The sequence below is a fragment of the Prionailurus bengalensis genome, chromosome A1, assembly GCF_016509475.1.
Source record: "Prionailurus bengalensis isolate Pbe53 chromosome A1, Fcat_Pben_1.1_paternal_pri, whole genome shotgun sequence".
In the NCBI taxonomy this organism is placed as follows: domain Eukaryota; kingdom Metazoa; phylum Chordata; class Mammalia; order Carnivora; family Felidae; genus Prionailurus; species Prionailurus bengalensis.
Genome location: NC_057343.1, coordinates 81119317 through 81132173, shown reverse-complemented (window position 1 = coordinate 81132173; position 12857 = coordinate 81119317). Strand labels below are relative to the sequence as shown.

The window sequence follows — 12857 nt, the reverse complement described above, 5'->3', positions numbered from 1 at the left end:
ATGGACCTAGGAGCACGAGGGCGGCAGGGAGAAGGCCTCAGCAAGGAGACCAGCCCCCCAGCGAGAGCAGCCTGGAGAGCAGGGGGTCTGTGGTGAGCCCGTGGGGTCACACCAGGCGGGCACAGGCTTTGGTCCCCCTCCTTGTAAGTTTCCTCATCTGTAACACGAGGGTCAGGACCCAGTGACTGACGCATAGCTGAAGCCCAGTGAACAGTAGTGCCCACATCTGGGGTCCTGAGGGTCAGGCAGGGCTTCTGGAAGCCCCACACGCTAGCCCATCACCCCCCACGTGTAATTCACGTACCACACGCTTCACCCACTTGCAGTGGGCGTATTCACAGTTTGCAACCATCACCACCCACGTGAGAATGGTTCCATCAGCTCAGGGAGGCTCCCTCTCCCCCCAGGCTCCACCTCCTGTCTGCAAGGTCTGCCTCTGAAGGTTTCCTACCGACAGAAGCACAGAGCACACGGTTGTGGGCGTGTGTCTTTCACTCACGGGGTTTCAAGCTTCATCCAGGGAGTGGTGCGCCTCAGCACTTGGTCCCCTGGCGGCTGAACAGTGTGGATGGAGCTCATTTGCTTAGCCGAGTGTCGGCTATGACATGTGCGGCCATGGAAGGCACAGGCTGGGCAAAGGGAGCAGCCAGCGTGGCCTGCATTGCCCATTACCCTGAGTCCTGTTTCCCCGGGATAAGTAGCGACCGCCCTTAACGGATTTTATTCTAACTAAGAGAAAGACACTTGCTGTTGTCAACTGTGAGGTCTTCCTGTGGGACAATGTGGGTGTTGTCCTGGGTTTTCTGACATAGGAAAAGTACCATGGGGGCCCATTACAACTTCCACAAGAACTTCAACTACTAGCCTTTTACAAACGCTCTAATGGGATTTGGTTAACCTACGACAGCAGCATCACTCCAGCCCCACCTCTGAAGGGGCCAGTGCCTCAGACAGATGCCACCAACCTGGGGGGGCGTAAAGACTGGGCGGGGGAGGTGTGCAGCACTGTGGGAATGGGGGGGGTGGTTAGGACAGGATCCAAGTCAGCTCAGCTGGGTGGGCACGGGCACTCTGGGAATCCTCCTCAAGGGCAGGGGGAGCCAGGACCACTGAGGGAGCAGCAGCCCTGCCACATTGTGCATCACTTGTGGGCAAGGACAGGGAGTGGGGACAGAGCCCATCAGGGTCTCCTGAGAGGTCTATCCGCCCAGGGGAAAGAGAAACAGGCTGGTGGCCAAAAAGGAAACTGCACAACTAAAGCAGCTTTGTAAAAGCATGTGTAAAACATAAACGATGCAATTTGCTGTGTTTACGAGGGAAGCAGGGCTTCCCTGGGGACTGAAGGGCCAGAAGGGAGGGTCCCCTGGCCTCTCCTCCCGACTGCTCTCCAGACACGATGACGGCAAGGCCAGGGGACCACGGTACAGGGAATGGCAAGTAGTCTCAGGGGGCCCTGACTGTTGACTCTCCTCTTCCGTAAGCTTGACTGGCTCCATACAAGAAAGCCTCAGGCACAGCAATCAATGTGTGTCTCGTGACTGACAGCACCGAGCTGAGCCCAGTTCTCCCCTGCTACTGGACACGAAGCAGACGCCAGACACCCACAGAACCACGCACGAGGCCACCAGCCTGCTGGCTACCCGACCCCCCCCGCCCCCCAAGGCACCGCACTCCAAGCCCTCAGAGCACCAACCAGTGCCCGGAGCACTGCCTCAGCAATTGTCCCCTCTGCCCGGAGCTGGGCTGGACGCCTCGCACCAGCACCCAGGAGCTGGAGAGAGAGGCAGCCTGCCCGACCCAGTCGGGGCCGGGCACCTTTGCTTTGCAGAATTGCAGGGGGAAAAGCAGAGCCAGAGAGGAGGTCCCGGGGGGACACTGAGGCCAGCTCCACTTGCTTTACGAGCCAGTGGCCAGCGGGTGTGCACTGCCACAACTGCCTTTCTGAGGAGTCCACGGGGAGTCCACGGCATGGGTGTGTGCACACCAGTAATGAGGGAAAGGCTGCAGACAGCATTCAGACCGAGACTCCTTTTTTCGAAAAACTAGAAGTGCAGTATCGTCAAGAACGTTACTTCTTAAAATGTTTTCTGGGACTCTGGCAAATTCCATCAAAATTAAAACACACATTTCTAGAAATAAATCGTACAGCAATACCTACCTGGTTGCACACAGGATACTCACCGGAGCCTCTGCAATACCAACTGCCCCCCCCGCCCCCCAGCACTGAAATAACCTGATGCTTTCCACCAGTGGGATATTTATGCGGCTGCCCCACACGGGCAGCCCACACTCCCCAAAATGGATAGATACTGGGGATTCGTTACCCACAAAAGGCAGTCCCAGCAAAAGGCATAAAAGTTCCGTACTCTGAAAGTTTCAAGTTTTCTTTTTCCTACCTAGGTCTTTACTACACCTGCAAGTTTTTATGATGTGGTACCGGGAGCCACTATTTTCCCACATGGATTTAAGAAAAAGGTCAGTTAGCGAACACAACGTGCTCTCATTGCGGGGAACAAAATCGCACAAACACCACAGGTTTGCCTCTGCCCAAAAGAACCCATCACACTGGTTACCTTCGTGGAAGCAGGCGAGAGTATCGGGAGAGGGGCTGCGCGCTTCTTACCTCGTGCCCCCTGCGTCTCTCCCCACGCAGGGACTTCATAAAGACCAGCAAGTATATACAAGTGCCCCGGTAAGAAAAACTTGAATAAGAGATACCAGCGCAGCTCATTTATAATGCAAATCAACACAAGGGACTTTCTCAAGGTCCCATCTCAGCCTGAAAAACTGGAAATCCTCCAAACTCTGGACACCACGTTGGTGGCCGGGCACCCCAGGTGGCCGTGGCCGTGTGCCTCGCCCGGTGCACGGACCCCCCTGGGCGGTGGCTACTTCACCTAGTCCTCACGCCCCATGTCCAGTGTGGATGGCCAGGTTCCCGGCCACCGCTCTTGGCTGCAGTGTGCCAGGTTCAGGGCTGCAGTGGTGGCCTGCCCTCTGAGGGGCCGGGGAAGTATCAGAGCGCCAAAGAAATTGGGAGCTAACAGGTGATGCAAGTTACACCAGCACCAAGAAAAACCGGTCTTTCTGCAGGACACGTGCCATCACTGGTCTCCCTAGAATCTGGGAGAAAGAGGACAAAGTAGGGTTTGCCAAGTCACCTGACAAAGTTTTCACAGACTGTGGTGATGGAGATGTGCACGGCTCACCTCCTCGGATCAAGGGTGGGAGCTCGGAGAGGGAGGCAGCAGCATCAGGGGGCGTTCGACCTGCTCCCGGTGTGGCTGTCTTCCCGGAACACAGGCTCCAGCCACTCGCCTGGACGGAGTGGCCACCAGGGCGAAGGGTCTGGGCAGGGCAAGGCTCACAAGCACACGAGCAACTTGCTTCTGTTGCCTTTGTCCACAGGCCACCAGTGTAAGGACCCCCAGGAACCCCGAGACACACTTTCCCCCATTCCACCCACGAGGGGGGATCACCGAGCCCCTTCCTTCTGATGAAGATGAAAAGTCCTTCTACAGACAGAAGGGCCGTGCCTCATGATGCTTTTCCTTCCCCTTCCTTCCCTACAACCTTCCTTTTCCTAACAGGACTTTTCTTCAAATATTCCCAAGCCACCGGTTTTAAGGCAAACATGATTTTTCCAACATCAAAAATTTACACCAGAATTTATTTTAAGTCAGAAGAGATGTGCTTGGGTGGCTCCAGTCGATTAAGCACCTGACTCCTGATTTTGGCTCAGGACATGATCTCACAGTTTGTGAGTTCAAGCCCCGTGTCCAGCTCCGTGCTGGAAGTGTGGAGCCTGCTTAGGATTCTCTCTCTCTCTCTCTCTCTCTCTCTCTCTCTCTCTCTCTCTGCCCCTCCCCTGCTCACGAGGGCTCTCTCTCGAAATAAACTTAAAAAAAATTTAAGTCAGAAGAAAGCATAAAGGTAACATGCACCAAAAAACAAAACACAAAACACATCATGGAAGATAAAGTGATATTGTAACTTAAGGAAAGTCAGTTTAATAATTACAACGATGTAGAAGGAATAGTCAATGCCAGGACACTCTGTGGCATTTACAGGACATGGCCCCACAATAGTCACCAGGGATGCTGTGTGTCCTAGAGAAATGGGGCGGGAGGGCAGCGGGAAGTGCACACACAGCTGGAGGCGCCCAACGTCCCAGCGCCTGGTGCGCGTGGAGGCAGACACCACGAGCACAAAGGACGGTGTCTGACCCACATCTCCACATCGTGCAGAACTGAAGTGTGTCGTGTCCTCGCCCTTGGGGTAAATAGGGCGCCTTTCAACCCCCAGCCCCTTGGAAGGTTAGAGAAACGTAAACAACCTATTTACAATAAGGAAGGTCTGTAGAAAGAACTGCTCTCGGACACATTTTCTCTGCTCCCTAAAAAGCTTAGTGAAATCCTGGATCTGCGAGAAGAGGAGAGAATGGGCCTCTCCCCTTAGGGCAGGGATGGGGAAGAAACGGGTGTCACTCAAGGCTTCGGTGAGGCTAAGGCAGGCGAGAGACCCCTCCTGGGATGCTGCCAGCAACATCGCCCATCAGAAACAGGTGGAGAGAGCAGGGGACAGAGGCCGTCCCTGAGTTCAAGGCTGCACACTTGGGCACACTCCAACGTGTCTCCCACTGCAAGAAAGGTCTTCTGCGTCACCAAAGACTCCTGTGAAATAGGGCTTACCAAAAAACAGGCTCTCCCTGCTATTCCTAGCTCTGGTGAACAAAATGCTAAGTGCAAGAAGTTGGCAATTCTACTGGAAAGGCCACACATGGGCAGGTCAATGCTGAGCCACAGACACACCTGCTGGGCACACAGCCAGGAGGGCCAAGCTCAAGCCACTGCCCTCCAGCAGCAGATGGGGGGGGGGGGGGGGGAGGGGCACAGTGCTCAGCAGGAGCCTGGAGGAGCAGAAAGCCAGGTTCCAAAGCCACCCAGTTCAAAGGCATCAGAAGATCCCGAAGCCTTTACAGGGTGGCTTGACCCACAGATCGCGAGGCCCAAGTCACTCCTGAGGCCACAAGGGTATTTCTGAGAAGTCTGTAATGCACAGAGATACTGCTGTTTTGAAAGACCTAACACTGGTTCTGTGAAAAAGTTTCTGTCGATTAAAGCTGACCTCTTGAGAAGAGGGGAGCAGAGAGCCATTGCCATAGTGTGGGCATCCTGCCTCCATGGCCGCGGTTCCTGCCCAGGGGCTCTGAGGCTCCCTCGTCCCTGCCCAGAGAGGCCAGCAGAGCTGGGGCTGGGCAGGCTGCCCGTCTCCTCTGCTGTGGAGGTACAGGGGGAAATGGACCCACATTTAAACTTTCATCGCTTTGGCGGGATTTATATTGCTTTATTCTCACTGAAAGGGGGAAACATTTCTTTTTCCCAGTGAGCACTGAAGGCTCGTTGCATGCTGCTGGTGAACAGAGCTCAAAGTGGCCTGACAACTCCCAACCGCCACCTGCCATGTCAGCCCACAGCATCCCTGGTGTGTCTTCATCGGCCTCAGAGATACGTAATAAATAATAGTTTATTTACAGGTTCTTGTGAAGCTTTCTCTCGTGGGCAGGACACAACAGTGCACTTTTTCATGTTATTAAACCAGCCTATATAAGAAAGTCTGCTCTCCCCAGCGCAGTGAATGCACGCCGACGGGCCGCCGTTCTCCAGAGACAGAAAGGCGCGGACACCAGCAGCTGGACATGGAAGTGTGTGGGGACCTCCTGGGATCTGTGGTTGAAGCTGGCGTCTCTCTCACTCAGCCCGGGCACCTCACTCAGGCCCAACACATGTCAGTGACACAAAACGGCTTTAACAGAAGACTTTCGAGGATATTAAGGTATCTTTGCAGACACAAATAAGGTTAATTACTTAGGCCTACCAAAGCAGAAGGTCTTTTTAGAGCACGTGGGGACTATAGAGAGCAAACCAGGCATCCAGCAAAGTACCAGGCACCTTTAACGCCCCTGCTTTCCATGAGCACATCTTGTTCACAGGACCAGAAAGGTTAGTGGAAAGGGAATTCTAGCGCAGGTGATCAGCCCAGATGGAACCACCGTGGATGTGCATTCAAAATGGAGTATTTACAAGAAACACGTGTAATTATATATACTCAATAAAAGCCTGAAACACCAGGATTTGTAGTCACTGCACTTATTGCAAAATGAGGTAATTGAGATGTTAACAGAGTAAAATTACTGCAGTCCCGCCCTCAGGGTCTACACCTCACGTGTGGATTCTTCGGGAACAGTGCAACCGTTTCTCTTTGTGTGAGCAACTCCAGCTTTCCCGTGCACAGAAAGCAAGATGACTTTTGTCCAGCCCTGCCCCCGCGGTCCCGCGTGTTCACCCGGGCCTGGTCTCCTCGCTGGGAAGAGGCAAGGATGCTCCTCAGAGGTTGGTCTCATCCCAGGCAGGGTCGTTCATGTTCTTCAGAACTTTCCTCACCAGCTTTTCCAGGTCCTTGCGGGCTCTCTGCTCTTCCTCCAGAGATTTCTTCATCTTTTTGTTATCCTGTAAATGAAGCAGACCACAGGAGACTGGCGGTCTCGGGCACACAAGAGGGCAATCCCGGGCTGGAATCCACCAGGCTCAACAGCACCGCCCGAACGCCTGCACAGACACCCCTGTGATGGGTCTCCAAGACCCATCACAGAAGGAAGAACGGTCCTAACTATCCATCCAGACAACCTCCACCTGACAGACCACGAGACAACGGCTGAAAGTAACAAGAGGAACGTGCGTCTTCCCACATCTGTAATGATCTCACAACCTTTTACTAGAAAAACGGCAGCAGCGGCGGCCCCTGCGTTCCTTCGCCCTGACCCCATCACTCCTAGGCACACACGCAGGTGGACCGCTGCCGGGCCTCCCTTCCAACTCGGGGAAGAAGCACCTGCGCACCCCAGCCCCCACCCCACGCGCAGGGCTCAACGCGCTCCTTGGAGACCAGAGCCATCGTGCAGTGAACCTTCTCCACAAATACACAAAATATACTTGGGTCACTTAGCCAAGTTCACCTGACTTCTTAAGAACAAGGACCATGTGTCACACCTGCAAGTGGCAAAGAATAATCACAGTAGGAATTTTAGGTATTTTAAACAATTATTCCAATAGAACTTGAGATGACTTATGATGGAAATTGTACAGTAAAACCTTTAAACAGGTCACTTTAAGAATTCATCTCCTTGGGCACCTGGACGGCTCAGTCCGTTAAGCGTCCAACTTCAGCTCAGGTGGTAACCCCATGGTTTGTGAGTTTGAGCCCCATGTCTGGCTCTACACTGACAGTGTGGCTCTCTTCCCTCCTCTCTCTGCCTCTCCCCTGCTCTTTCCCAAAACAAACATTAAAAAAAAAAAAAATACTTGAAAAAAATTCGGTTTTCCGGGTCTGTGCCAGGCACAGAAGACCAAACTGATCTGCTGGAATTCTAAGAGAAAGGACCTCTCCCTTCTTTATTACTTCACGTTCAGACAAACGGCCTTAATTTGCAGGTGGTGGTTTCCCCTTCTCCTCCTTTAAAAACAAGGTCAACAGGCTGGCTATGACTCACCTGTCTTAACTCTTGGACTTCGTCCTTTAACGCGTAGACCGTATCCACAAGACTCCTGAAGCAGAGAACAGGATGAACACCCAAACGAGGGTGGGAGCAAGGACACAGAAGCACTTTACCGGGAGGCATGACAGGACCCTCCTCGGCAAATACCCAACTCCGTCCACTTTACAACAGCCTGCTTAGAGTTAATGCCACTCTGTCAAGGACACCAGGAGGGCCAGCCCTCAAAGGTCTCCGGCTCCAGGGCTCCTCGCCATCCGCCCCCTCCCCACGCCCGCGTGGCCCACTTTAAAGTGCTGGAACGTGGCTTACTTTTCTTCTATCACTGTCTGACCATTACTCTTAGTTTCTTCAACTATGATTTTCTCTTCCTCTGGAAGCAAAACTTGTGGAGCAGATTCTTTGCGTGAGCCTAGATCATCAAAAACACAAAAAACAGAAGCAAAGCCCACAGGTGAGCACATGGCAGAACTTGACACCTGACTCTACAGCACTATGTCAACATTAACATGAAATTCCAGAGACTGTACATTAAAAATCCTCTACATAAAATAGGGAATGGCAACTTTTGCCAATTTTCTCCACTTCTGTCTAGCAAACCCAGTCCTTCTCGTGCTGAAAGCATCGCAGAGGAAAGGAAGCAGTAGCCTTCTGGCGATTTATTAAGCTTTGGTTCCTGAATCAGGATTATGGATCTTTTAAATCTCCAAATCTTCCACAGGTAGTAAGTTAAAGGTTCTGACCATAGTGCCCTGGACATTTCGGAATAAATATCAAAATGAATTGGGGGGCGGGGGGGAATATCCAAATTAACCTGATTGTGAGCCATCTCATTCTGGGCATTTTAGAAAGATGGGTCAGATGATACATGCACACAGGGTGTTTATAAATGCAAATAACTGGTGAAACATTTAACTCTACAGTGACAGTTAAAAATAAAGATTAGGGCACATGGTTTATAAAAAGTGAGATTTATCACTTCTTGCATGAAAACTTATTCTCCATTCCCTGGCACACAAACATTTTTCCAAACATAAGGTGGTAAACCACAGACGATGCTGGAGGGAAGCTGGCACCATTGAACCAGTGCCCAGCAGTGCAGCTTGCCTGGACCCTGTCTCGATACACGCATGCTACAAAATGGGTACTTCAGAAATTGGGAAACCCAGCTTTTGAACAGGTAGGAAAGGAGACTCAGATCTTTAAGGACGCAAAAAAAAAAAAACAAACCTTGAGATAGTATTTTCTTATCTATAACAAGTACTGTAACACTTATATATATTTTTGAAAAATACTGGTACAAATATTTGAGGAAAGAACACAGAACACAAACACCTGCAAAACCTCTTCAATAAAAACAATACACTTGGGGCGCTTGGGTGGCTCAGTCGGTTGAGCATCCGACTCTTGGTTTCGGCTCAGGTCATGATCTCATGGTTTGTGGGTTTGAGCCCCAAGTCAGGCTCTGTGCTGATGGCACGGAGCCTGCTTGGAATTCTCTCTCTCCCTCTCTCTCTCTGCCCCTCCCCTGCTCACATGGTTGCTGTCTCTCTCAGAAATAAAAAATAAACTTAAAAAAAAATATGAAAACAATACACTTGATATGTGCTATGTGCTAATTACGGAGATGCTGGCACAACTTGCTTCTTCCTGGTTCGCCTTTAGCCCGCCTTCCTGAAAGTTCGTCAAACCGTGGGACGGCTGGCTGTGTGCCCTTCCGTCACGGGAACGTTCAGGAGAATACCCACGTGTGCAGGACGGGGTTTAAGGAATAGTCCACCAGCATTTCAGTGTCAGCTTACGCTCCTCGGAGCAGGAGTTATTACCATGAGAGCTTGACAGCAAGAGTGCTCACGAGAGGATCCCACCGTCCAGGGGGTTCCCGTATCGTTTCCGCTGCGGCACGCCACAGGAAGGAGGGCGGGAGTTTCCCAGCCGTGGGGCGGTGGCCTAGACTCTCCCTGCCACCATCTGTACGTTGGTCCCCATCGCCCAGACTGAGAAGGGCGTCGAATCCAAGCACACGGTGAAACCGTGACAGCAGGAACTGAACTAAACTAGGATGCAGACCTCTTCCTCCTCGGTCATCTCAAGCATGAGAAGACTGAACTCCAGGCAGGCAGGTACCATCTTGGGTTACACAGCACGAGCTTCAACACGCATACTGTTTTTATACCAATAGAGGGCGGCCCTTCGGGGGGGTCAAGCACTTCAGTATTCTAGCCAGAGTGCGGAAGATTTGGGCACAAGCCACAGCAAGCGTCTGTACAATTTCACGACTGTCCGCTATGCTTCTTCCCTGCAAACCCCGAGCCTGCACCCCCATGGCTATGTCGTACCCCTCACCGATGGGCCACCCGCCACCCCGTCGCAGTCCCCCACCCGCAAAGGGAGTTACTCTTCAGAGAGGGTGACATCCTTCAAGACACGGTCCCTGAAAGGGTTGCCCTGTCACAGCGCCATGCTGACGACAATCCACCTCCTGGGGTCTTGCCTGCTCCCGGCGCCATGGCTCTGAGGGGCTGCAGGCATATCTTCTAGGCCGTTCTGGGCCGCATGGGACAATACAGGCTTATCTTCTTCTAGGCCGTTCCTAGGCCGCACAGGAGCTGAGCGGCACCAGCGGAGGGGCAGATTCTGAAGGCCGCCGTATGCCATCCCGCGCTTCGGACACAGCTGCAGCAGGACCCACGTGAGCATCGGGAGGGCTAGCTCACGTGCCGTTTCCCCACAAAAACAGGAAAGGGTTCACAAAAAGCCGAGTGTGCGTACCACACACGTGGAAAACCGATGGTTTCAGTGAATTTCGCCGTGAAAAGACGTCATCGGAAAACTCAGTCGCCTGCCAAGTGTCCCCACTGCCACCTGCCCTGTGCCACAGTCCAATCAAAACAGGTAGTGGCTGGGTGCCGTCACACCGGCTGGAAGCACGTTTCCGCACGTGGACAAGCTAATGACACATGTGGCAGCACTCTGGGAAGCCCGACTCTTGTGTGCTTCTCCCCAGGCATTTGGATCTCCCAGCTTCCTGGGCACTGCTCCGTGAGGCATACGCGGCACTCCACGTTCAAACGGCAGGGAAAACCAGAGGCATCTGTGTCGTAAGGACATGGGCCGGACAGCGGGCACTGTCCTGTCCGCACGAGTACCAGGACAAGTGTAACTTCCGTTACAGAACGACACTACATCAGCGGACCAAGCCCGGGAGAACTGGTACGAGACTCACATGTATGTGATGGTTATTTTTGGAAATATGCTGAGAGCACACCAGAATTTATTATAAAAACTTACATTGGAGAATGTGTTATCAGCAGAACGTACTAACTGCTTGATTCCTGAAAGAGGCTAGTGTGAAAAATGCCATGTATGGATCTGACAGTGAGCCGGGAGGCATAAAGACATAATAAGGTTATTTACTGGCCTACAAAGAAATCCAGGGATGCCAACAATGTGCCTGGTTTCAATGTAGCATTTTTCTCAAAGGACAGAAAATTCAGTCTTTCAGAAAGTTAAACAATAAATATTCCCCAGCCAGGTTTATAACTAAGTCTGTTCTATAGCAATAGCCAAATTTTACAAAGTAGATTTAATATCTCAAAGATTACTGAAGTATTTTTACATGTATCACAACATGTTTTCCCTGAATTACTTAGTCTGGAAAAACAACCACTCACAAAGACCGTTCTGTCACTTTGTTTAAAACCCTCTCAGGGGCTGAGACCCAGGCAAATGTGCTCACGATGGCTCTGCACATTCAAGATCCCTATTTCCCAAACTCTGTGTTTCCAGAAGGTTAACAGGGTATGGGCACGGACGGTACTATCTCATCCGTGTCCACGCATGACCTCCCCCTAGGCTACTGTGCCGGACCAGGTCCCCGGGGGTGATGCGTGCCCTGACCAGAGTGGACAAGCTTCTCCCCGCCCGCACCCGCCCCTGTCGGGCACACAGGTGGTGGCACCAGGACCTCTGCTCTATACGACCTGTGGACAGAGGCCTGGATTCCTCGGAGTAGCCATGCAGCACCCCGTCAGTAAGGGCCCCCCCACCCCCAAGAGCGCTCTGTGGAAACAGTGTGGAGTCACCTGCTTCCCCTTCCAGCCTCAAAGTGCCTTCTCAGTTTGGGGAATACTTTGCCGCCCCTCCTCCACTGGCTAGTGCAGGGGTTCTGCCACATGTCATTTTGGAAACTGCTGACTGCTACAGACCCTTCTTCAAAGGTCCACAGGGCACAGGCAGCACGGTGAAGGTTTTCAGAAGGTCTGCAGTAAAAATACCCACTTACTTTAATTCAGCACTTCCTAACGTCATCGGAGTGCGGAACCACTGCAGTTCTCCGTGTCACTCTTTACGAGTAGTGCTGGCCTAGCCTCTGGCCCTGTCTGCCTCTATAATCACACGCACGCGAGTGCCGGTTGGCTTTGCTGTTCAGTAAAGGCGTGAAGACAATGAGATGACAATTTACACTTGGCACCAACCCAGCGTTTCCCCAACCGGAGGACTCCCAAAAACACGTCCGCAGCTGCCTGGGCCCCGGCCACCGCCGCCCACAGACATGCCACGGCAGCTGCACACTGCCCCCAGCAGGGGTCGCCCTGCGCCACGCAGCTGGAGATGGGCGGGAGCTTGCTCACTGAGAGGCATGACTGAGAAGCTGGAGACAACTTGAACCCTGCCCCCTGCAACATTTACAGATCCTCCTTTGAGAAGCACTGGCGCTGACAGAGGATCGGCCTGGGGCACATAGCGGGTGGGGTGGGGGTGGGGGGCTCAAAGCCCAGGGTACCTCTTGGTTGTTGGAGAGCCACCTGCTGGGACACAAGGCTGGGTCAACTCCAGGACACACGGTGGGTTGTGTGTGTGTGCACGCGTGGCTGGGCCGGCCTTCATCACAAGCCTAAAAACAGCGTTAAGTTCGCCAGAAAAAGAGACCACGTGCCCATCTGACCAGATGTCTGGTACGTTTGTGGCCGAACTCCCGTAACTTCTTAAATTCATAATCTTTCTAAAAATCTGTATCTAATTATACTCCACTGGAACTGATCTTTCAGAATGAAGGAAAATATTACAGGTTTTCAAAACCTATTTAATAAAATCTTTCCAAAAAGTCACTTTGTGATTTACTGGCTACCAAAGGATTCTAATTTTTTTTTCTTGGGAAGAGGTGAGGCATCTTTTTAGGGAACAATTTACAGGTGTTCACCATCTGTGCCTTGCTCTAGCCTCTCACGACACTTCCTCTCTCTGCTTAGCCAGCTGGGCATACGCTTTACAAAACCAAAGTTAAAATTGATCTTAGTGCTAA

At 52.2% G+C, this 12857-nt stretch overlaps 1 protein-coding gene across 16 annotated transcripts in view; it reads right to left on the bottom strand.

Annotated features, from left to right (window-relative positions):
- Positions 1–3967: 3967 nt before the first annotated feature.
- ARHGEF7 (Rho guanine nucleotide exchange factor 7) overlaps positions 3968–12857 on the bottom strand; it is a 134674-nt gene continuing 125784 nt past the window's right edge. For all 16 annotated transcript variants that reach the window (XM_043593601.1, XM_043596671.1, XM_043593173.1 and 13 more), the window contains 3 exons: positions 7865–7964; positions 7550–7604; positions 3968–6509 (listed from right to left, as the gene is read on the bottom strand). In XM_043593601.1, the coding sequence (XP_043449536.1) occupies positions 6387–6509; positions 7550–7604; positions 7865–7964 (278 nt within the window). In that variant the 3' untranslated portion in view covers positions 3968–6386. The remainder of the gene's footprint in view (positions 6510–7549; positions 7605–7864; positions 7965–12857) is intronic.